This window comes from Marasmius oreades, chromosome 10 (genome assembly GCF_018924745.1).
Source record: "Marasmius oreades isolate 03SP1 chromosome 10, whole genome shotgun sequence".
Lineage (NCBI taxonomy): Eukaryota > Fungi > Basidiomycota > Agaricomycetes > Agaricales > Marasmiaceae > Marasmius > Marasmius oreades.
Window position 1 is genome coordinate 27,579 of NC_057332.1, and position 22,858 is coordinate 50,436.

The 22,858-nt window shown below is 46.1% G+C and overlaps 8 protein-coding genes across 8 annotated transcripts; 3 read left to right on the forward strand and 5 right to left on the reverse strand.

Moving 5' to 3' along the window:
- Positions 1-619: 619 nt before the first annotated feature.
- On the reverse strand, positions 620-2,653 carry E1B28_002085 (uncharacterized protein; the record flags this gene model as incomplete). Its single annotated transcript, XM_043158999.1, has 9 exons — positions 2,403-2,653; positions 2,299-2,340; positions 2,162-2,243; positions 1,946-1,989; positions 1,792-1,864; positions 1,637-1,726; positions 1,568-1,573; positions 1,012-1,505; positions 620-960 (listed from the first exon to the last, which is right to left on the reverse strand). Exons 1-9 carry the CDS (start codon positions 2,527-2,529, stop codon positions 620-622), a joined length of 1,299 nt encoding a protein of 432 aa, XP_043002597.1. The 5' UTR covers positions 2,530-2,653.
- Positions 2,654-3,421: 768 nt separating this feature from the next.
- Positions 3,422-7,024, reverse strand: E1B28_002086 (uncharacterized protein; the record flags this gene model as incomplete). The annotated part of the gene is made up of 15 exons (XM_043159000.1): positions 6,951-7,024; positions 6,776-6,888; positions 6,542-6,711; positions 6,086-6,490; positions 5,735-6,024; positions 5,263-5,634; positions 5,159-5,200; positions 5,044-5,100; positions 4,926-4,977; positions 4,827-4,870; positions 4,669-4,741; positions 4,510-4,599; positions 4,440-4,445; positions 4,007-4,377; positions 3,422-3,942 (listed from the first exon to the last, which is right to left on the reverse strand). The coding sequence occupies exons 6-15, from the start codon at positions 5,402-5,404 to the stop codon at positions 3,422-3,424; spliced, it is 1,398 nt and encodes a 465-aa protein (XP_043002598.1). The 5' UTR covers positions 5,405-5,634; positions 5,735-6,024; positions 6,086-6,490; positions 6,542-6,711; positions 6,776-6,888; positions 6,951-7,024.
- Positions 7,025-10,531: 3,507 nt separating this feature from the next.
- On the reverse strand, positions 10,532-11,242 carry E1B28_002087 (uncharacterized protein; the record flags this gene model as incomplete). Its single annotated transcript, XM_043159001.1, has 2 exons — positions 10,532-11,156; positions 11,220-11,242. The coding sequence occupies 2 exons, from the start codon at positions 11,240-11,242 to the stop codon at positions 10,532-10,534; spliced, it is 648 nt and encodes a 215-aa protein (XP_043002599.1).
- Positions 11,243-13,282: 2,040 nt separating this feature from the next.
- E1B28_002088 (uncharacterized protein) lies at positions 13,283-13,916 on the forward strand (the record flags this gene model as incomplete). Its single annotated transcript, XM_043159002.1, has 4 exons — positions 13,283-13,432; positions 13,498-13,652; positions 13,716-13,782; positions 13,845-13,916. 4 exons carry the CDS (start codon positions 13,283-13,285, stop codon positions 13,914-13,916), a joined length of 444 nt encoding a protein of 147 aa, XP_043002600.1.
- A 1,217-nt stretch (positions 13,917-15,133) lies between these two features.
- E1B28_002089 (uncharacterized protein) lies at positions 15,134-15,804 on the forward strand (the record flags this gene model as incomplete). Its single annotated transcript, XM_043159003.1, has 4 exons — positions 15,134-15,215; positions 15,283-15,361; positions 15,427-15,677; positions 15,737-15,804. The coding sequence occupies 4 exons, from the start codon at positions 15,134-15,136 to the stop codon at positions 15,802-15,804; spliced, it is 480 nt and encodes a 159-aa protein (XP_043002601.1).
- A 222-nt stretch (positions 15,805-16,026) lies between these two features.
- On the reverse strand, positions 16,027-17,640 carry E1B28_002090 (uncharacterized protein; the record flags this gene model as incomplete). The annotated part of the gene is made up of 1 exon (XM_043159004.1): positions 16,027-17,640. The coding sequence occupies one exon, from the start codon at positions 17,638-17,640 to the stop codon at positions 16,027-16,029; it is 1,614 nt and encodes a 537-aa protein (XP_043002602.1).
- A 945-nt stretch (positions 17,641-18,585) lies between these two features.
- Positions 18,586-19,268, forward strand: E1B28_002091 (uncharacterized protein). The gene is made up of 3 exons (XM_043159005.1): positions 18,586-18,871; positions 18,937-18,983; positions 19,043-19,268. Exons 1-3 carry the CDS (start codon positions 18,597-18,599, stop codon positions 19,081-19,083), a joined length of 363 nt encoding a protein of 120 aa, XP_043002603.1. The 5' UTR covers positions 18,586-18,596; the 3' UTR covers positions 19,084-19,268.
- Positions 19,269-20,645: 1,377 nt separating this feature from the next.
- Positions 20,646-21,497, reverse strand: E1B28_002092 (uncharacterized protein). The gene is made up of 4 exons (XM_043159006.1): positions 21,282-21,497; positions 21,040-21,209; positions 20,925-20,982; positions 20,646-20,854 (listed from the first exon to the last, which is right to left on the reverse strand). Exons 1-4 carry the CDS (start codon positions 21,435-21,437, stop codon positions 20,795-20,797), a joined length of 444 nt encoding a protein of 147 aa, XP_043002604.1. The 5' UTR covers positions 21,438-21,497; the 3' UTR covers positions 20,646-20,794.
- Positions 21,498-22,858: the final 1,361 nt, after the last annotated feature.

A 22,858-nucleotide genomic window follows, 5' to 3' on the forward strand; every position in this document is an offset into this window, starting at 1 on the left:
ATGCTGATCATCAAAATCATTTCGGAATGATCGTTTACATAAATGGGAACCAAGGATCAGGTGTTTTGTACTTGTGTAGGGCAAGAAAGACCATTAGACAAGCTGCGAAAAACAGTAGGCAAGAATACGAACGAACTTTCCAAAATTTTAGCTAGGAAGACAATGGAAGACTCGGAGGTTGAACGGAGTTAACCGCCCCCACTGGCTGTCCGCACCACGTGGCAGTTGCTTGGTATACTTGCTGTACCAGAAGATGTAATAACAGCTCAAATCTTAACAAGACTGACGCTGGGACCGAATTGCACTGAAGCCGTAAGGCTTATTTGTCGAAATCCTTGCAATTAATGCTCTAAATCATCGGAGATATCTCAAGTGAGTGATACCTGTCAACCAAAAACAGGATCTGAACATCAGGCGTTTCTAAACCGGTACCGTTTCGTTACAGTAAGCGAGGTAGTCCACACGGTGACCAGCCCAAATACAGTATGGAAGTCGTCCTTACAGCTTACACGCTTGGCGAGCTACTAATAAGAATTAAGTTAAGTAATAGCAACACCGAAAACCTATATAGTACAGTCAAAACATACTGACCGACGAACTAAGTATAGCAAAAAAAAGACTACCCATCCCGGACCAAATCCCCATACGCAGGAGGCAACCTCCCCGACGCATTCCTTTCCAACCTCGCTCCTTCAAGATGCCCTGCATCCACATGTCTCTCACTCATCTCCAGCAGGTCCGTGTTGCCCGACTCCGAGTCCACGCGGTCCGTTTGACGAGGTGGAAAATACCCCGCGTTCTCCGAACTCACATCCGCCATACCCGCTTTTCCAGGTAAACTAGACGTAGACGAAGCAGTCGTAAGGGGGAAATGCCGCAGAGGCTGAAAAGAACTAGGAGTATGGTATTCTGAACTATTGGCCTGGGCATAACCGTACGGTTGTAGCGCTGGAGGCGATCCTAAACCGTGTTTGGGTCAGCCTGAGGAACGAAGCTAAAAATGAGACGTACGTCTTTCGATCCGCCTCTTCCTCCGGATCCAAAGGCACAGCGCGAGAGCAGCCGCAACTACAGCTACCACGCTACCAATGGCTATTCCGGCTACAGCTCCCGAACCGAAGGAACCCTTCGAATTTGACGTAGTGTCGATATTCGAGCTAATCCCGGATCCGCTGGGACTATTGACATTGTCACTACTGGTACTGGTACCGGCGGTGGAAGCTGAACTTGAGCTACTATTGTTGTTGGTACTGCTAGTACTAGTGGTAGAGGTGGTGCCAGAAGGTGAACTTGAGCTACTGACATTGCTACCACCAGTACTAGTAGTAGAGGTGGTGGAAGTTGAGCTTGAGCTAATGACATTGGTGCTGCTAGTACTCGTGGAGGTGGTGGAAGATGAACTTGTGACAGGGGGAGGAATTGCGACCTCATTTTTAGGGCATTTCGTGAAGACTTTATCGGGATTCGCAATTTGGTCTTTGGTGATGGCTTGCGACGTATAGATGCTGATGAAATGCAAACATGAATGATGAAGGAGAAGGTCGTTAAGAACGCCGAATTTACGCACTAAAACCTGGGAAAGGCTTCAGTAATGAACGAAATAATTGCGCCAAGTTGCGAAGGAACTCGTACGTACCAACTACCGTCACCCCAAAAAATGCCATATAGATCGTCGTATATGTTTATTTTCTGATTACACACTGCCGATTGGATATCCGCAGGTAATCTTATGGAGACGCATGTAAGAAACGGCAGTCCAATTAACGCTTCAGAAAGGTAGGCCGAACTGACGTTGTATTCGTTTGAGGTTGACAAAACCCAGTTTTGCGGCCGCCGCTTAGGTAAATTTGATATGCACCAACGCCTACAGAAAGAGGATAGAGAGTCGTAGAGTTCGTGAGCCAATAAACAGTAAAACGGGGGTGAACGACTCGAAAGTACTCACCAGCGTCAAACCCATGCCCGTACTGCCCTATACCTTGCTGACACCTAAAAAACACAAACAAGCATCCAGATGTTTTCATCGTTCATGGAGAAATTTGAAAGGAGGGCGAAGGAAGACCAACGTTAAACACAGCATGGACAGTGAAAATGCAATGTTGTTACAACAACAGTCAGCTGGAGGGAACAATGGTTGTTGAGCCTAACGAGGATCGCTTACGACGTCGAAAACCTGGGACACTGACCAACTTGCTCATTACACACATCTGGGGGAGTGTTTGGATTCATAGTTCCGACTCTGACTGTTCACATAGAGGTCAATGTGAGCGATGGTAGGTAGAAAATGATCATTCATACAGCCGCTGTTGCATATCTGCCGGAGCCGTTCATATGTTTTGCCTGAGAAGGTGAAAAGAGGATTTTAAGAAGGGAGGGAGAAGGAAACAAAACTAACGACGTACAAGGCGTTTCTCCAACCTTTCCCGTATACCAATCCAAGCTCGTATCAAAGCATTTTGCCGTTCCTTGCCCTTGCCCAGCCACGACTGATGATAAACATACCACGAAAAGGAATGTGAGGATTGACATGGTACAACGAAACCAAGAAAAGGAAAAAGTAAAGAGCGGACGACGGGGGTTCGGGGACAAAGGCGATGCTGAGCTCGTCAGTGAGTGAGAAGCGAAGGTGAGGGAAATTTTTAATAAGAGTTGCTATGTAACCAACAGGCCCCATGCTGATCATCAAAATCGTTTCGGAATGATGTAGAAGCGGGCGGTGTGGACTCGACAGATGCTATCATGAATCATCATAATCAAAAATCGTTTCCATAATGAGAAACAAGGATCAGATGTTTTGTACATAGGTAGAGCAAGAGACCATTAGACAAGGTGCGAAAAAAATTGTGCAAGAATACGAACGAACTTTCCAAAATTTTAGCGAGGAAGACAATGGAAGCGGATGTTGGAGGATTGAACGGAGTTAACGCGCCCACCAGCTTGCCGCCACCACGTGGCAGTTATTCGAAACGTGAGATTTCAACGTGAAGATGGACACGGCAAGGCAAAAACTTGTACTAACAGGACCGTTTACTAACATAGATATCTGCTTGGTATACTTGCTGTAGCGACCAGAAGATGTAATAATATCTCAAATCTTAATAAGGTGACTGACGCTGGGACCGAATTTGTCGAAATCCTTGCAATCAATGCTCTAAATCGCAGTCGGAGATATCTCAAGTGAGTGGTACCTGTCAACCAAAAACTGAATCTGAGATGATCAGGCGTTTCTAAACCGGTACCGTTTCGTTACAGCAAACGAGGTACTCCACACGGTGACCAGCCCAAATACAGTATGGAATTCTCGTCCGCCTACATACTTCGCGAACTGGTAATAAGAATTAAGTTAATATCAAACCGAAATCCTATATAGTACGGTCAAAACATAATGGCCGACGAACTAAGTATAGCAAAAAAAAAAAGACTACCCATCCCGGACCAAATCCCCATACGCAGGAGGCAACCTCCCCGACGCATTCCTCTCCAAACCCGCTCCTTCAAGAGGCCCAGCATCCACATGCCTCTCGCTTTCCGGACCCGAGTCACCCAGCTCCGTAGGGTCCATTCGACTAGGCGGAATATACCTCGTATTCCTCAAATTCACATTCGCCATACCCGCCTTTCCAGGCAAACCAGTCGAATGAGGCTGAGACGTAGACCGTGAAGCGGTGGTCCTATTCGCAGAATATGGGGACGTGAGAGACGGAGAATAAACAGAACTGGAAACGATTAATCCAGATCCACTGCTGTTTCCAGCACCGGAAGCAGCCCCGGAATGAGAATTACCCGAGATAGTACTCGGTGGGTTGGTGGAGGTATATCCATGGGAGGCTGAATCGGTAAAGTAACCACCAGAATTAGCATGACTGACTGGAGTAGCATGGTATTCTGAGGTACCGGCCTGGACGTAAGTGTATGGTCGTGGTGCAGGAGGTGATCCTAATCCTGTTTGACTGATGGTCAGAAACAAAGGCAAAATACCAAAAAAACGGACGGGAATGAGACGCACGACCATCCTCCGACGACCCATCAATTCTAATTCCACCCGCAGAAATGTACCTCGACTCTCTTTCAATCCGCCTTTTCCTCCTAATACAAAAGAATAGCGCGAGAGCAGCTGCAATCAGGGCTACCGCGATACCAACGGCTAGCCCAGCTACAGCTCCCGTACTGAGAGAAGCGAGAGAACCCGCTGTAGCAGTGATAGTCGTGCTTTCCCCAGATCCGCTGGGATTAGCACTACTGCTGGTAGAGGTGGCTGAAGCTGACGTTGATGTCGAATTTGATGGGGAAACTGAAACCGCATTCTGAGGACATTTCGTGAAGACTTTATTGGGGTTCGCAATTTGATCTTTGGTGATTGTTTGCGACATAAAGATACTGATGGAATTCAAACATGAGTGATGGAGGAGAGGAAGATCAAGAATGCCGAATTTACGCACTAAAACCTGGGACAGGCATCAGTAACGTACGAAATAACCGCACCAAGTTGAAAAGGAATCAAGTACGCACCAACTTCCGTCATCCCAATCAATGTTATATAGATCATCGTATATGTTTATCTTCTCGTTACACACTGCTGATTGGATATCTGCTGGTAAACTGATCAAAGGCTTAGAGGTAAGAAACGGAAGTCCAATTAATGCTTCAGAAAGGTAGGTCGGGACTGACGTTTTATTCGTTTGAGGCTGACAAAACCCAGTTTTGCGGTCGCCAGTTAGGTAAATCTGATATGCACCTTTACCTACACGAAAGGGATAGGCGATCGTATCAGAATTCATGAGCCAAAAAACAGAAAAACCACGGCGAAACGACTCGAAAGTACACACCAGCGTCAAACCCAGTCCCTGACGACTGAACACCCTTTTGGCACCTAAGAACGAAGCATTGGAATATTCATACTTGAAGGAGGACGAGGGAGGACTAACGTTAAACACAACATGGATAGTGAAAAGGCAATGTTGTTACAACAACAGTTAGCTGAGGGAATAATGAGTGTTAGCCCAACGACTCCTGCTGATCAACGACGTAGAAACTAGCACTGACCAACTTGATCGCCACAGATATCCGGGGGAGTATTTGGATTCATGGCTCCGACTCTGACTGTCCACATAAACGTCAATGTCGAGCGATGGTAGGTAGAAAAAGATATCATTCGTACAGCCGCTGTTGCATATCTGCCGGAGCCGTTCATATGTTTTGCCTGAGGAGGTAAAAAGAGAATGCTCAGAAGAGAGGGAGGAGGAAACAAAGGTAACGACGTACAAGGCGTTTCTCCAACCTTTCCTGTATACCAATCCAACCCCGCATCAAAACACTTCGCCGTTCCTTGTCCCTGGCCAGCTACGAGAGATGACAGATATATGAAGAGGAAAAATGGGACCAAGATGAAAGTGAGGATTGACATAGTACAATGAAAACCAAAAAGAAAAAGAAAAAAGCGGACGGGAGGGCGTGCAAGAGGGAAAGCCAATCTTCAGCTCACCAGTGAGTGAGGTGCGAGAGGGGGGAACTGAATGAGCGGTTGCTGTGCAACCAACAGACTCCGCCCTCATATTGATTGTGTACTGATCACAGGGTAGAACACGGGCGGTGTTGACGTTGATCGTCAGATGCTTATCGTCATTAATCAAACTTCTTCGAAACGAAAAAGAACGTTCAGGTATTTGGTACATAGTTAGAGCAAGAAAGGCCATTAGACAAGCTGTGACAAAAGTGTGGAAGAATACCAACGAACTTTCCAATATTCTAACGAATGGGAGGTTTAGCGAACGGGAGGCTGAAACCGCGCCGAGCACTTGCTTCCCGCCCACCCGACTTGGCTCGGTCGCAGTTGATTCTCACCTGCCCAGAGATCTAGGCCCGTCACTGCCCTATCACTGACGAGCAATCTGAGCGGTGATACAGTTTGCCAAGTCGTCGGTGGCGGGCCGGTCACAAGACTACCAGAAACCAGAAATTAAGCCTTCTCAACGCGGCGTAACGTCCAGTGCGGGCGAAAAACTCTTGACGAGCACGCTATATTCGCTGTACCGACCAGAAAACATGTAAGAACATCCTTGCGAACTCGAACCTTAACAAGACTTACATTCTTAGCGGTTGCCAAGCGGTATCCGTAGTTACTAGTACTACATGTACTAGTAACTACGGTAAGAGATTGTCTGTTACTTGAGGTCGAAACGCCAGAATGCAACCGATGAAACGAAATGTATCGGCCATAGTTGACGAGCCCGAGCCGCCACTGCATCTTCCCCTTGAACGTGAAATCCATTCCACAGCTCCTCAACTACCTAAACATATTCATCGCGTATTGCAAATGGACGGAAATGGCCGCAACCCTCTACGATGAATGCATATTGAAGAGCGCAAGGGCGTGAATTGCGCCTTCGCAAAGTGGGCAGAACGAGCGTCGTGGTGTTCACGATATTTCGCTGTACTGAATACAGATAGGGAAATAAGGCAAGTGAAGAAAGGGTCGTCCCGGCGACCTAGGCTGCAAGGTGATTATTGACTAGTTACGGCCTTCAAGAGGAGCTGGGCTTACGAACGTTTTTCTTCCCATAATCCTGTTTGATGTAAACTAGCTTGTGATTCCATCTGAAATTCAAAGCCTCTCATCCTCCCTTATTGAGTCGCCAGCTCCCGCTCCTATTTTGATGGTCATTTCCGGGAAATCCTCACTTCTCTCCGGTGCCCATGGTAGGGAAAGAAAACCTGTGTTATTTCAATGAACATGGGCCCAAAGCTTCGAGCAGGCGAGATAACCGGTAATCTTTACCTGCCGCGTAATTTCTTTGTTCGAGGGAAACTTGTTACTATTGATGATCACTCCTGGGGCAACTGTTGGGCGTCGAAATAGCGGTGTTTGGCAATAGCAGCGATGAAATGGAACTGTAATAAAGAAGGAACGGTTGAGTATCTTAGTAATGATTTATGTAGAGAGAAAGGCTTACTACCATCCATCGTAGACTGAGCGGAATCGAACTTGGGAATCGGATGGTGGATGGTCGGAGGAGAAAGCTCTGAAGTGACGGTGACTAGTCTGACTGCGTCACAAGCGGCTCTGGAAGCGGCCCGTGTCTAGACCCCTTCACACGTTTCCCGGCTTGCTTGCTTTCGCTACAACGACGTGATTCTTTACATATGACAGCTGTTTCCATAATCGTAGGCCGCTCATAAAAAAATTTGATGATGACCAAGCAGGTCCCACGACCCCAACGCACCAGATCTACGGCGTGGCCGACTTGACTCGCTTTGTGCTTCACGTGGGTGCAAGTGTGATATTTGTGTGATATTTATGATAGCATTATGGCGTGGGATCTGCTTGGTCATCGTCAAATTTTTTTCTGAGCGGCCTACGATTATGGAAACAGCTGGAAAATCGAACGTTCATTCCGCAGCTCAATGCTTACATACAATGAATCCAAATTACGCCGTTCTTGAGCTCATATGCATCCTAAGGATGGGACTGGGATGGGATAAAAGCGGCCTGCTTCAAGACCGGTTGCTGGTGAGTGTGGCCTTTTCTTCGCCCACACTTTCCCGCCTACTGATAGATATTACTTATTACTCTTCTTTTAGGCCTTCTAAGCTGTCGAAGAAAATGTCCACAAATTTGACATCAGAAGTCTTCGAGCTAATTCGCCTGCTGAAGGCTGAAGCGCTGAATCCTGATGAACAAGCTACGCATCCGTTACGGCCTCCTTGACAGACGAATTGGACCTCTGAAATCTACGGAGAAAAACAGTGGTTACGTGAACGTTAAATGTCTGAACTCCAACTTCAACTTTTCAATTTGATCTTTCTTCATTTTAGTAGAATTTTGACACTGAGAATGTGTCCATTACCGAGAGGAGGTTGCGTAGTTCGCCAAACACAGTAAACTCCCAGTACTTGATCGCGAGATTGCAGCTGCGACACATCCCGTTTCGTTCTTTCCTGGAAAACGATTAGCGAACCGGAGTCTACAGGGAAAATGATAATACCCAAAATCGAATGATAAAGAATCTACCGGAATTTGTTCATTGGGCTCTTACAACATTTAATAACTTCGCGGAATGGCCGACTCTGCAGAGCAGGGAGACGTTCTCAATTGCTATCAATTGCTAATGAACCGGTTGAAACGGAATTGATCACCCTTCTTCGGGTTGCTTCACTCAAATATCTGCTGTTCCGTCGCAGTGTGAGTTCTTTCTGATCCCAAAATCAATCCATATGAATATACACACCTATAGGCTATCGACAGTTAAAGAAACTCTATTTGAGTTCTCGGGGTTTTTCGTAACGTTCTGTTATTCGCTGCAAAAACTACGGCACTTCCACTCCTAAGTTAACGGAGAGTTTGACGCACCTGCCAGCCCAGTAATGACGTACAAGGACAAGGAGGGTTATACTGGCGTATAAAAGGCGAGAATTCCTCTCGCTTCCTCCAACGCTTTCAGCCACTCTTACCTGCGACTACACAAAAATGAAGCTTACGATTCCTTCTCTCATCCTCATCTCTCTCTCATTCTCATATCTCTCCCTCGCTCAAAACTGCCAATGCGAAGGTACGCCTTACATCTTTAATCGCTATTCCCTCAGCCACTGCCATCGTCTTCACCATCAGAATTTCTCACCTAGACAACACATACACCGAAGACGATATCGTCAACGCTGAGAAACAAGCCCTGCCGTTGCATGCATTTTGATTAATGATCTCATCTCGAGAGATCTTGAGATCTCTTGAGAATATCTCAAAGATCTCAATAAAAGTAAACTCCCCATATTAAATAATACATGCCATTATCTCAAATTTTCCATCTCATTATCTCAAAAAAATAAGATCTCTAACAGATGACCCTCAGCCTATGCGTGGGTGTAACACAATCAAAATTGCTAGCACCACTATTACATTCAACCTTAGCTTAGTATACCAACTAGCAATCTCAGTTACTGAGAAATTGAGACATAGACATTCAGATTGAGATTTATAATATCTTTGAGATTGAAACTTATGAGATGTTTAAGACAGTGAGATATATTCTTTGAGATAATGAGATCTTATTTTTTTGAGATAATGAGATGGAAAATTTGAGATAATGGCATGTATTATTTAATATGGGGAGTTTACTTTTATTGAGATCTTTGAGATATTCTCAAGAGATCTCAAGATCTCTCAAGATGAGATCATTAGTCAAAATGCATGCATTTACTGACAAGCCAACCCTCTCTACTCGTTCCCCTTGCAGGCTAACGGGGTATATGATGGGACAGGAAAAACTGGAGACAGAATCGTTTTGAGTGGATTAGAGAAGGATGGTAGTTATTGCGGTGCGTCATTTTCATTTTATCTTATCCTTATCCTTGTTTCTCTGGTGGATGTGTGCTAAATTTTTGTCATCGGTAGGTTGTGTCATGAATGAACCATACGGGTATGGAGATGACTATCAACAGTGCAAATATGTTCTTGGATAATCTATCGAACGATGGAAAAGTACAGTGGCAGGGACTCGTGAGTACTTGAGTCGTAGCGTTCCCAGTGCCACAGTATACTGGTTTTGATCAACCCAATTTACCTCGACATATTATTATTCCCATGCAATGGTATGTACTTGAATAGATTGTTCGCGTGAAATGAGAAGTTGGGATGCCCAGGTGCTTGGAAAAAAGACAAGAGGAAGAAAGATGTCTTGATCAAACCAAAACACCACTCAAAACGGGCCCACAAAGGCCTCCTCATACAGGACGTGAAGAAGTGCTCCTTTCTATCCATCCAATAAATATATCTCCGTTCTCCATCCTCGATTCTCAACAAATTCTTCGAAATCCTCTCCCAACTTTCGAAACATAAGAATTCGGAGCATCTGCAATCTCGGTAAGAAAATCAGAACCTCCACATCCACCTCCTCCGTAATTATAATTCGGAATCTCGCGAAGAATCTTCCCGTCAAAATCTTATACACATCATCCTTTAATAACAACTTGGAACGCTTAGCGGAGTCACATGCCGCGTCGGCATCGTTGTGCTGAATAATGCCAGACTGCCGGCCGCAATCATAATGCCGAATTCCGGCATCAAGAGATAATTATTTTTTATTACCACCTTATACCAGTCAATTCGGATTGGGGGTGTGACCTGTGACCTCCTCATCCGAAATTGGGAATCCGGATGAGTGGCCTCAAGCCTGTGACTGACCCAAAAATTTCGGAAGTACTCGGCACCGGGCTGCCAGGGGCCACCATAGGGTTTGGTCACAAAATTTATGATTCTAGGTTGCTTCCGCTGGGTAACTTGTTCTATAACAACATATATTTGCTACACATACCGTTACCTATACACTACAAATGGACGACTAGGCGGCAAAGGTGTTGGCCCAATCAGTCATAAATACGTTATTATTTTGACATAAAGTGCTAGAAATAAAATGTGTCGTTCATACCTTACATTGGCCTCACTGAGTGCTCCTTAGCCCCTCCATTTCCCACACCATCAACTCTCCCTTTCCTGAAAATCGTCGTAAATCGGAGGGGGCAAATGGTTGGTCCCCAGGCACTACACTAGTGCCAGATGACGCAACGCGTTCACGATCAACCGCCAACTACCGTGCGTAAAGTCCAGGTCATGAACCACAATATCCTGATTGTTCCCGGGCGTATTTGGAGTGAGAGCTGCGGATATATCGCTGGTAGGAGTGGTCAACCCTCTGCCTTTCATAGTTAAGGCTGTCAAACGCGGAATGACAGGTGAACTGGGAGTGCTCGATGATGCACGAGGTTCTGCTGTAGTGGTCAAGGCATCCGACCGCCAACTAGGGTGTGTAAAGGCCGGAGTAACGGGTGAGCCTCGAGTACTCGATGTTCGAACTCCTTTTGTCGTTAAGGCATTTAAACGCCAACTAGGATGTGTAAAATCTGCATTAACAGTAGGATCGTGGTTTGGAGTGACAGGTGAGCGTGGAGTACTCCATAGTCGAGGCCCTGCTGTTGTTAGGGATTTTAAACGCCAACTAGGATGTGTAAAGTCTGCATTGACCGTAGGATCGTGGTTTGGAGCGACAGGTGAACCCGTAGTGCTCGATATTCGAGGTCCTGTTGTAGTTAAGGTTTTTAAACGCCAACTAGGATGTGTGAAGTCTGCATTGAGCTTAGTAGATACTTCATGATCTTGTAAGGTTAATCTGTGAGATTGATAGTACTTGAGTATTAATAGGTGGGATCTATTTCCCGAATGAACAACTCACGCTGCAAGAGGTGGAAGAGACATTGTGAAAAGTATATGGTCGATATCAGGCCGGCTGAATGAATATGAATAGGACGAGTCGAAGGGAATCTAGGTTTGTGGGCAAGAAATGCGAATCAACTGTCGGTTTATAAACCCCTTCGCTCTCCTTGTAGCGGTGGAGAGTCGAGAAGTTCATCACGATCAGGGTTGTTCAGGTTACTGATGTAAATCCAAACTGCATCTTCATAGCTCTTCATTCACAACGCCTGATGTATATGATTTTACCCACAAGCTACCGCTATATCAATAAGCACTTTACAGCCTTGAAAGAACATCCCGTGGCTCTGACTCACGGATATCAAAAGTTTAGTTTCGGTGTTTTGGGTTCATCTTAATCTGATCGTCCTTAGAGCGGTCCAAAAGCGGTCCGAAGGGAAATCTGATTGGCAAATATCGAGTGTGGAAAATGAACATCTCTTGGTTCTTGGTTGCTCGGTTGCTACCAATGTTGATACTTCCGGGCGTGAGAGTAGACGATACGGTGACGCAGACAACGGAGTACCATCTTCTAAATGAGGCTTTTGACGTACGACGCATGGAGGTTTCGCGTGATGGACCTCCCGCCGAAACGGCTGTGGTGTTGTGGCTATGTTCGGCAGGCCTTATTCAGGAACAAGGTTCGCTAAGCATGGGTTCATAACACTGATCCAAGTGATTTCCAAATCTTCGTCTCCTTATTCCGATCATGATATGCGTCGCGGGTAAGTAACTGCAAAGCCGCTTTGATATTAACATACGACGATATGGCTGTGGTTGAGGTGGAACCATAGCCACACGAAGATAAAGAAGCCTATAGTGTGTCTTCCCTACAGCTCTGACTGCTTGCAGTAGTCCAATGAACGGTCCAAGACGTACTGGGACCTGCCAACGTTGGTTTTGAACCGTTGAGGGACGAAAGCGACAAAAGTACCGATACAGATAGCGCCATTCTTCTGGAGAGGTAGTAAAAAGTCAACGTCGATGGTGAAGCAAGATGACTGACTTAAATTGCTCACAGAACCATAATGAAATAAGGCCAGCCAAATCATTCGATATTTTGAATTGAAGCAACTGCCAGCTGTTAGCCCGTCAAATCGTATGACTTCGTTGCAGATGAGAGCACAAAGGAAGGAAAACGTTTATCACTATTTGTGTTTTATTTACATTTGTGGGTTATTGCCTTTACCACGTTACCGGTCTAGGCGCGTTCTCCGATTATCACGGCTCAAGTGACGTCGGCGGGAACCATGTCCGAATCTGCTTTCCACCTCCGAATCCGAGGACTTGGATAACCTCCTTCGATCTACTACAGCCGTTGTTCCACAGACTGCTTCCAATCATCCCAATACTTGTAGGCCACGTTCAAGTTGGAGTCGAATCTGTTGGACGACTGGTGAAGAATGGAATTCTGGACGGGGACCGAGAAGAAGGAGTTGTGAACTCCACACGTTAACGTCACTTGGTCAGTTAGCCTGCCTCATGAAGGGTACCATAGAATTGCCCCGCACCAGGGAGCTTTGTGTAATGACTCCGCCTCCAGATCACCACTCTTCTTCGTAACGTCACGTCGCGATGTTCCTATCTCCGCGTCCCATTCCAGCATAAGTCCATATCCCATGAGAATTGGCTCCTAAGCTTATCCATGGACCATTCATTTTACTTCTTAGTACAAGAATAGGTACGGCGCATGAACTAGATGTTAAACCCCAATCCAACGGTACGCCTTCTGTTCGGTTTCCGAAGCCCCACTTGCAAGCTGGTATTTAGTCATTCACGCTGGAACGGAGACGCCGTTAATCTTTTATATTGGTTAGATCAATCTAATTATTATTTTATAATTCTCAACCAGGATTGGGTACTTACAGTACATCGAGGGGAGTTATATCTCACTGTATTACTAGAAAGCATGAGAAGCGGCACATCTGCAACTGATTTTCTGGAAAGTCCGAGTCGTTGTGTCACTCGCAAGATATTTATAAGTCTCAACATCGAGTATAAAAAGCTCCCCACAACTCCCCTCAAGTTCATCACTCACATATCAAAATGGACCTCAAAGAAGGAAATTACTTCATCTCTTACCATGATACATCTGGTCATGTCTTCCCCATTGCTCGTCGCCTTAATGACGACAGCACTTGTCCCCAAGCGCCAGTTGTCAAGTATGCTGAGCCCATTCCACCCGAATTGGCAACGGTCAGTCATCCGCAAGGACTCAAGCTTTGATAGAGGGTCACTCATCGCAATTCCCCCCCTTATAGTGGAAGCTCGAGGGACCTTTTACCCCCAACACATACTTTTTATACAACGGGAACAAAGAAAAACCCGCCGACTACATCGATAAGTTCGTCTGGTTGAAAAAGGGAGATCCTCAGGTATGGAGAATTGAACCCGCCTCTACGCCAGGAACATACATGTACGTATATATTGTATATTTGGTTATACTTTGGAGCTGTGGTTGAAGCTGACCGCACAACAGTATCCTGTGGGACGCTGACGACGAATTTGGATGGGTGGTTCCCGACGGCTCCGGAGACGAAGCTCAGGTGAGATTTTTTGGTTTTTGTTTGGCGGTCCATGTCCGTTGTTTTTTAAAGTTATTCAACAGATCGAATGTCGTGAAGACGCTGAGCCATCTGTGTTCAGTTTTGTCCCTGTCCCTCCTCAGGAATGCTCCTGAGGTTCTGAATTGGTTGTCGGTGAGGTTTGACATTGTAGTCTATGTAGTACGAGTGTAGTATTGGTACTCAGAAATCGAAAGTTGTGTATTCGTCTCATTTTATCACTTGGATCGCTCTTTTCAGATACGCCGCGCTTTGCGGAAACACGGTACGGCGTCGGTACCGACTCAAGGTACTGGCCAGACTATCGGTGCGCAGTATACAGGTCAACAGCCCCAGATGGGTTACGTGCGGGGGGTCGTACAGCAGGCCCCGGCTCAGGGACAAATGTATCGTCCTCAGCACAGTTCGGGCCCTCCGGTTCATGCTCAGGTTAAAACGGGTCGTCGGGTTTCTTTACAAGATTAGGCTGTTTATTGTTGTGGTATTTTTGATTGCAAACCTAATGAATCTTCGAGTGCTTATACTTATGTAATACTCTTGGGATTTGAGTATTTTCTATACCTCTGTCCTTGCTCGCGTTGTCCATTGCCGTGCTATTTATATGTATTATATGCTCAAAATCGAACAATGACGTCGGCGGGGAAAAGTTCTGACGTGACGGTAACTGGTTTGACTTCGTCACACGTCACTCCGGTGAAGCGGCCCGTGTTCAGACCCGTCACACGTTTCCTGGCTTGCTTTCGTACAACGACAGTCTTCTCTTCATCCTGCTTAGGAGACGCCAAAACACTTCAGTAGACTCCCAATGCGTGATCGGGAGATTGCGACTGCAACACACTCCGTTTCTTTCCTGGAAAAACGGTTAGCGAACCAGAGTACCCGCAAAGTACCCGAAAGAATCTACCGAAATTTGTGTGGGCCGTTTACGACATTTAATCACTTCGCGGAATGGCAGGGAAATGTTCTCAATAGCTATCGATTGCTAATGAACCGGTTGAAACGGAATTGATGTCGATTTGTTCAGTCAAATGGCTGCTGTTCGGTCACAGCGTAAGTTCTTTCTGATTCCGAAATCGATCCATATGCACATACAGACCTGGGTTATCGACAGTTAAAGAAACTCTATTTGGTTCTCGCGATTTTTCGTAACGTCCGGTTCTGTTATTCGCCACAGGAACTGCGGCACTCCTAAGTTTAACGGAGAATTGGACGCACCTGCTAGCCTAGTAATAACGTACAAGGACAGGGAGGGGTTATACTGGCGTATAAAAGGCGAGAATTCCTCTCGCTTCCTCCAACGCTTTCAGCCACTCTTATCAGCTACTACACAAACATGAAGCTTACGATTCCTTCTCTCATCCTCATTTCTCTCTCATTCTCATATCTCTCCCTCGCTCAAAACTGCCAATGCGGAGGTACCTCTTACATCTTTAATCGCAACCCCCTAAGCCATCGTCTGAACCATCAGAATTTCTCACCTAGACAACACCTACACCGAAGACGATATCGTCGCCGCTGAGAAACAAGCCATAAAACTGGGTGAGGCCGGAAAGATGCTTGGGTACGCCACCATTTTCGTTCCTTTCTTCCCAAAAGACCACTCATAATTCGCTTTCTACTATTCAGAGACTATCCTAAAAAATTGAGTGGAAGAGAGGTAAATGCTCTATCTCCTCCTAGTATCCAAGTGCGTTCTGAAAAGGCATCAAAACTAATGACTTTCGTGGCTCTTCAGGATCTAAAACTCCGGGACGTTTGCGGGAAAGGCCACCCTCTCTACTCGTTCCCCTTGCGGGCTAATGGGGTATATGACGGGACAGGAAAAACTGGAGATAGAATCGTTTTGAGTGGATTAGAGAAGGATGATAGCTATTGCGGTACGTCGCTTTATCTTAGCCTTATTTCTCAGTGTGCTCATTATTTTTGTCATCGGTAGGTTGTATCATGAATGAACCGTATGGGTATGGAGAGGACTATCGTCAGTGCAAATATGTTGTTGGATAATCTATCAGAGATGGAAAAGTACGGTACGCTGTTTTTGATCAGCTCGATTTACCTCGACATAGTAAAATTCCCATGCAATGGTATGTACTTGAATAGATTGTTCGAGAAGTTGAGATGCCCCGGCTCTTGGAAAAAGAAAAGGAGAGGAAAGATGTCTTAATCCAACCATTGAAAACACCACCCAGAAGCCACCTCATACAGAACACGAAGAAATGCCCCTTTCTATCCATCCAATAAATATATCTCCGTTCTCCGTCCTCGATTCTCAACAAATTCTTCAAAATCCTCTCCCAACTTTCGAAACACAAGGATTCGGAACATCTGCAATCTCGGTAAGAAAACCAGATCCTCTGCGTCCACCTCCTCCGTAATTCGGAACCTCTCGAAGAATCTGCCCGTCAGAACCTTATACACATCACCCCCCATCTTGTACGCATTAATTTCAGACACTGTTAGCTCCCTAAGACCCGGAAGATCTTCCAGCATCGCTAGAGCTTGATCATCCGACATCTCAAACCCTCGAATGGCAAACGCCCGAAGCTTCATCGACAGCTCTGAGCGTACCACAAAATCCTTGAACGTCGCCAGACCGAGTTCACTACCATACAGTGCGGCACGACGTCGAACGTAAAATTCAGGGCCGACAAGGGATTGGAGTGTGAGTGACACGAGTGACGGACATTCCACGAGTCCAAGAACGCTTTGAACGCAAGTTAGAGGGTGTCCATTGGTGGCTGGTTCATCTGTAGCCACAATCACAAGTTCTTTCAGCGCTCGGAAACAAATGATTGAAGATTCCTGTTGGAGGAGTTCGCCTGGAAGGGGTTCGGACTTCCGGCTGTGGTTCTCATATGGTGTTATGGAAAGAAAGATGTTGAGGGATAAAGTCTCGAGGCTAGTCGCACAGGACCTCAACGATTTCAGAGTATTGACATAGTCTGTTCCCGTGCAGATACGAAGGTGGGTGAGTTGCGGATGGAAAAGGAGGTGATGATAGGAAATCGGGATTTTCGAGAAGGATTGGTTTCGAAACGGAAGGAGCAAGGTTCGGAGGTTTGGAAAGTGAGAGAAATTGGAGTGGCGAAAGAGTGGATGGCTGCCATGTCCATATGTCGGTTCCTTTACGTCGAATTCTAGGTTCTGTACAAATTGGAGGTGGGACAAGATTTTGCTATCCCATAACGACGAGAAACAGTCTTCGGATCCAGTATGACGAATGATAGCGCTTCTCCATGTGCGGCTCATCAAGATATCGAGCAAAGGCAGAAACTGCATAGTCCAAATTGCATCTGGGTGGAGGAAGCTGGGGAAGAGATGGAACTCAATAATTACTGACAACGGGGCATTTTGAGCTCGTTTCACGGCTTCTTGAAGGTATGCTTTCGCTCTCTTGCGTGTGGGATCGGATACCGCGCCATGTCGAAGATATAGGGAGAGTGTTGCCCACAACGCAGGCCTGCCCATTGTCACATCGCGCCAGTGAGAACAAACTGCAGATAGTGAGATTGCTCCAAAGCCTCGCACCCCAGGGCGGCCCAATATCACGTTCGTGTCCACCGCCAGCTCGAAGATGTACGATAGAAGCTCGGGGGGTAAATTTTGAATAGGGGTAGTAAGGCCATTCACCATCTTTCTCTTCTTGATATTTATAAGCTCCTGCTCGAACTCTGTAAGCTTTTGTGTTTGTGGGTGTTTCAATATTATTTCTTGTATTCCGGTGGATCGTAGGGGGAGGTTGTAGCCGAGGATTTTCAGCTGAACTGCTTCAGCCGGTTGAAGAGGGTGACCAGCACGAAAGGTTCGAATCAGAGTTCGAATTCCGCCATCTGTGTCCATGCTTTACTGAATCAATTTGAGAGTTCTTGAGATAGAGCAAGAAAGCCGTGAGTAGAGGGCTAGTGTGTTATCGATGCAATGAAAGGAAGATGAAGGAAAGAGGGGTCACGCCGGCACGTTATCTGGTATGACGGCCATCAGAAAATAAGTACAAACATCTCCGGCTTGTCCAGCCCGCTTTCCTCGGCCTGTTTCCCCAAAAGTCGATCCGTTTTGGCCGGCCATAGGCCGTCACCACAAGCGGCACAGATGAGTCGAAAACGGCAAGTTTTTTTATCCAATTGTAGTCGAAAAAGTGGCGCAAGCTTGCTTTCCGAATCATAACGACCTCGAGAAAGTAGGTCTCACTCAGTCTCACTCACTTCCACAAGCTCACAGCAGCAACATCGTCGACGAACGGGATTATTCTCAATTAATTTCACTAGGATTTGCCTGAGAACCAGTGGAGAACCGAAATTCCTCTAATTAGGAGTTGGTTACAGGCCATCCTGATACCAATCGCCCAGGGCACTGAAGAGCCATAACGATAGAGCTCACTATACGTTGTACAGCCCGGCTTGCCGCCACCTTTCTTTTATTCGTTGGTCCACGGATCCCCCAGGAAACTCCACCAATAAGTATCAATGACAGGAGTTTCTGCCGAGCGGTCAAGGCCAAAATTATGTACTAGTAAATTGTCGCTATACCAGTTGTTGGGCAACCACCTACGTCGACTTACGGGAGGAATTTCCTATAAGGTTAGCTCTTTCTGGCCATCTTTTAGCTTACAGGGACCAGGTAATATCTGATTGAATTTCTATAGCACCTCGAGTACAATGTTTTGACATGGGTAAGTAGTGGTTGGCGTCTCCTTCGGCCAAGCCCACGCTAATAGTGACATTTTGACTCAATACCCAAATCATGGTATATAAAACATGATACAAACATGCAAAGGTTTGCTTCCCATACTACCCCCCATGGTTTACACCAAGCTCTTCACCCTCGCTGCCCTCACCATCCTTGCGGTCGTCACAGGGGTAACCAGCGAAGATCCAAATCCGATTCTTCCCGGCCAATGTATCAGCCCTCGCACCATCCAGTGCTGCGTAGATGCCCGAAACATAAACGATCTCGATCCGAACATGAGAGGCCTTGTGGAATCTATCGTGCTGTTACCTCTGCCAGATGTCGGCCCGCTCATTGGATTTTCGTGTACGCCGGCTACGCAGGACGTTAATGGGAATTTCTCGTGGTGAGTTTCACCAGAGTTTCCGTGATCGATTCCGATAAAAGTCATTCGTTATTTTCTATCACCAGTGGTGAAGGTTCCCCTCATCCTTTGTGTTGTGCGAATAACTATTATGGTAATTGAGTGCTCCTGTTCTGCTTAGAGCATTCTCGATGATCCGACTTTTCCCACCAGGTGGTATAATCTCCATCAAATGCGTTCCTGTGACCCTCTGAGCCTTATTCCGGGTCGTTTTGAACTTGTTCTTCAGTTATTGGTCAAACATGCAGAATGTAATACAGAAAAGAGAGAGTCGAGGAAACTGTGTCGGAATCGGATTTTGGGTCAGGTAGTCAGTGACTAGTCATGTTACGTATGTTCTTGAAAGGAAACCCTAAAAAACATAATTCAGAAGAGCCTCTAAACTTTGAAAGAAACCCGACGGAAGTCCCGAATTAGTGCTCAACGTGAGGGGCGGTATCGGAGGTGTAATCACTCTAACTGTATGGAGCCACACCGACACTTTCACTTTTCCGGGATGGGTTATGTAATTCCAATTCCATTATTCTCCAAAAGGGCTTTGCGCGGAATTTGAGGACATTGGCGTTATATAACTTGGAGTGAGGGATAGAATACAGAAGATTGACGGCGTTTTGTTCCCCAACTCCTTGGTCAGGTTGCAATATTTCGGGGTTTGCAATTAAGTTCCCGGATCGACGGATGCTGGGAGCCTTCGGTTACAGACCTCACTCTGAGTGTTGTTCCGTTGTGGCGGAGCCCCACGGCCCTCTCGTAGATCTCTCAACAACGGTTGAGTTCATAATTCTTCCTCCTTCTTTTCTTCTTATATTACCTTACGTTCTTGATCTTCGAATGCCATGCTCAAAAGACTTTTCTTTATTAGACTTCAAATCCCATTCATATATCGTCTCTCTCCTGCTCCCTATAAAATTCATACGCTACGGAGAAGAAATCAAATAGACTCGAAAGACGATTCAAGTTCTCGTATGGTCCGCTCCAGTGGGACTTCGTCCACCCCGCTGTGCAAATAGTTAAATTCTTCGCCGCATCGAGACTTCGTCCACCTCGGAGCGTAGTAGCGTTGACCTACGACGGCTGATTCGGACTTAACGGAACATTTGATTTCGGATCCAAAAAGTTAAATTAAAACGGTCATTTTCGGTATCTATACTCTTTTTGGACTCATTACTATAAAAGTACTTTTCTTGTAGCTTCCAAAATTCCCGCGCACAGACCGCTTGTAGCTCGTATATACGGTCAACTGTCGAGAATGACAGGTATCTTTCTTTCCCCCATCTTGAGCCCTATTACTTTGAGCCCATCGATCAAAACATATTGAAGACATCGAGCCCCATTCCGAGCTTTCCTTAATTCTTATTCCTTTTATTAGTCTACTTACACTCGGTTTTATCTCTAGACTATATCCGGTCGAGTTCTGCGGCCTCGGCATCGCCACTTACGTCTATCGTCAGCCTCGTGTTTACGGTTCCGACATTGCTTTTCTTCTCTACGCTTACGTCGTCAAACTTCCGACCCAGACGTCTCGCATCTTTTACCAGTAACCCGCATTACCCCGCCGCACCGTTGGCTCCGTGAGAAGGTAGTTGGAACTTACTTCAATTAGAAGCCGGATCAAAGCCGGTTGATATTCGCTGGGTTCATTGTGCACTGGCCTTCCAATTCAAAAAAGCACCAACCATACCTGGCGACAGGTTACACGGTTTGAAAGTCTGATTCAAGGAAACGAAGAGAAATAGCTTTTTCTACTCCGAGACGCGCGGTGTGCAACGTAAGTCCATTAAACATCAATTTCTCAGGATCAATGTACACGACTAGTACTACAGTACGCTACAACTCCAACAACCACTACATTCATTCATTTATTCATTCAAAAAACTTCCAAGCGTATGAGTAACATCCTATATCTCAGTCCTCAATGTGAACAAACTGGAACACGGACGGTTCACCCAAAGGAGTGCAAAAAATCTGTTGGATGAGTTAGAAACACCGGACGCAGAGGAACGGACAAGAATAGAGAACAAGACATAAAGCTCACATGATGTTGTTCCCCTCCGGGCACGTACCACGCCGAACCGTTACTACTGGCCACGATACTGGGTGAAACAGATTTAATACCGCCGAATGCCCCCAAACAAACAGTCTATACGTACGTGTATCTGTCAGGTCGGTCAGGTGCAGGTTCAATAATCCATTCCTCAGGGGGTGCATCTTCCCTCCTCAAGACGGCCCACACGAACTTGTCGATCTGAGTGGCGTAGGCACTCCGGTTGAATAAACCATATGTGTTGGGTTTGCCTCCTATAAGTTCCTTGACCTGCCACTATGTATATAGAGAAAGCCAATGAGTGATATTCATGGTCCATCAAAGCGTAAGCTTAAGTCAATGACTGACCACTGCAAACTCAGGCGGAATAGGCCTGACATGCTTGACGACTGCCTTGGGTTCAGCTGTTCCGTCCGAATCATCATTTTGGCGACGAGCAATGAGCTGGCCGCTAACGTCGGGGCGATCGGCGTAGATCAAGTAATTTCCAGTTTTGAGAGGCATTTGAATGTGAGTGATGGTGATATGAAAAGGCACTCGAAACAGGGAGCTTTTATAGTCGATGTCGAGGCTTACAAATATTTTAGTACTACATGAGTCTTGACAGTGTCAGATAATAATAACAGCTAGACTTGAAAAAGTAATCCTCGATGCGAATATGCTCCATGCGATTTCCACGCACAATTGAGGCCAGTTCCGCCTGAGAGGTAGCCCAAAAGATTAATATTTCAATAATCTCTTACCTCGGGCAATAACATGACAGGAAACATGGCGAAGTGTCATTCTTGGAAAGTCGAAGAAGTAAGTAACGTTCTTGATTCCGAAGATGACCGGAAGTGTGATGGCGCCGGTCATCCAATTGAACGATGGGTATGTAGTATATACGTATTAAGGACTGTTCTTCAAATACGTCAGACGTGTTCGTCAATTGAACGGCAAGGAGGGTGGCTGTCGAACCTTCTAAGTTCTGTTCGGGTTAATCTGACCTTGACTGCGAGTTCTTGAAAAATGACGCCTACAATGTTCCTACGTCCACTCTCGGAAGTTACTTCTCTCGTGTGTTGGGTATCAAAGCAGGCTGAGCAATCTGGTTGTTGTTATAACGGGAAAAGCACTGGATATTGATGAAAGTACGCTACAAACTGTCGGATGAGACAGGCCAGGCCCTTCAGTACTCAGTGATCTGGGCTTCAAAATTATCGGATACGCCGAGTCCCGTGCGTCACCGGTACCTTGACATCGCCTAATAATCACGTTTCTGAGAGACAACTTCGACTGTGAACAGCACTGTCAAGGGTATTCGGTAGCTAGTAATACAATAAATACGAAGCAAAAGGTGGGAAATACATTGCAAGAATACACTCGGTACATCCGATGGGAACTTGTCGAGAACCCCTCACCGGATTTGTGCCTCCAACATGATTTGGTGGGATTGCCCTTTCTTCCCAGTGCGTCAGTCGGTGTCAGTCACTCTCCGGAGTTCATCGACTTGATTGATGAGTTAGTACTAGTTAGTACTCGAGGCTTTGACGTCGGTTCAAATGATGGTAAGAATTTGCCGTAGATTACTTTCCCGCACAGACACCGCTTTGTCTCTCAACGGAGTTAAACAAGACTTAACTTGTGAAAATTGGTTGCTCTACTCCAGGACCTTTGAAAGGTCCTGGAGTCGAGCAACCAATTTTCACCGATCATGGAGGAGTTTTTTGCGATGCCCAGTGGTAGAGCGAAACAGTCAATCCAAGGTGTGAACTTTGAGGATTTTAAACCTCTGTTGTAACTTACAACTGTCGACCGGCCAACTACGTCATACACCGACGGTTGGTTCTAGGCCTTGGGTGCGGATTACCCGGGTCGCTCAGCCGAGGCACGAACTACCTAAACAACTGCAAACTGACATGACGCGTTCCCTGCAACGACTCTCG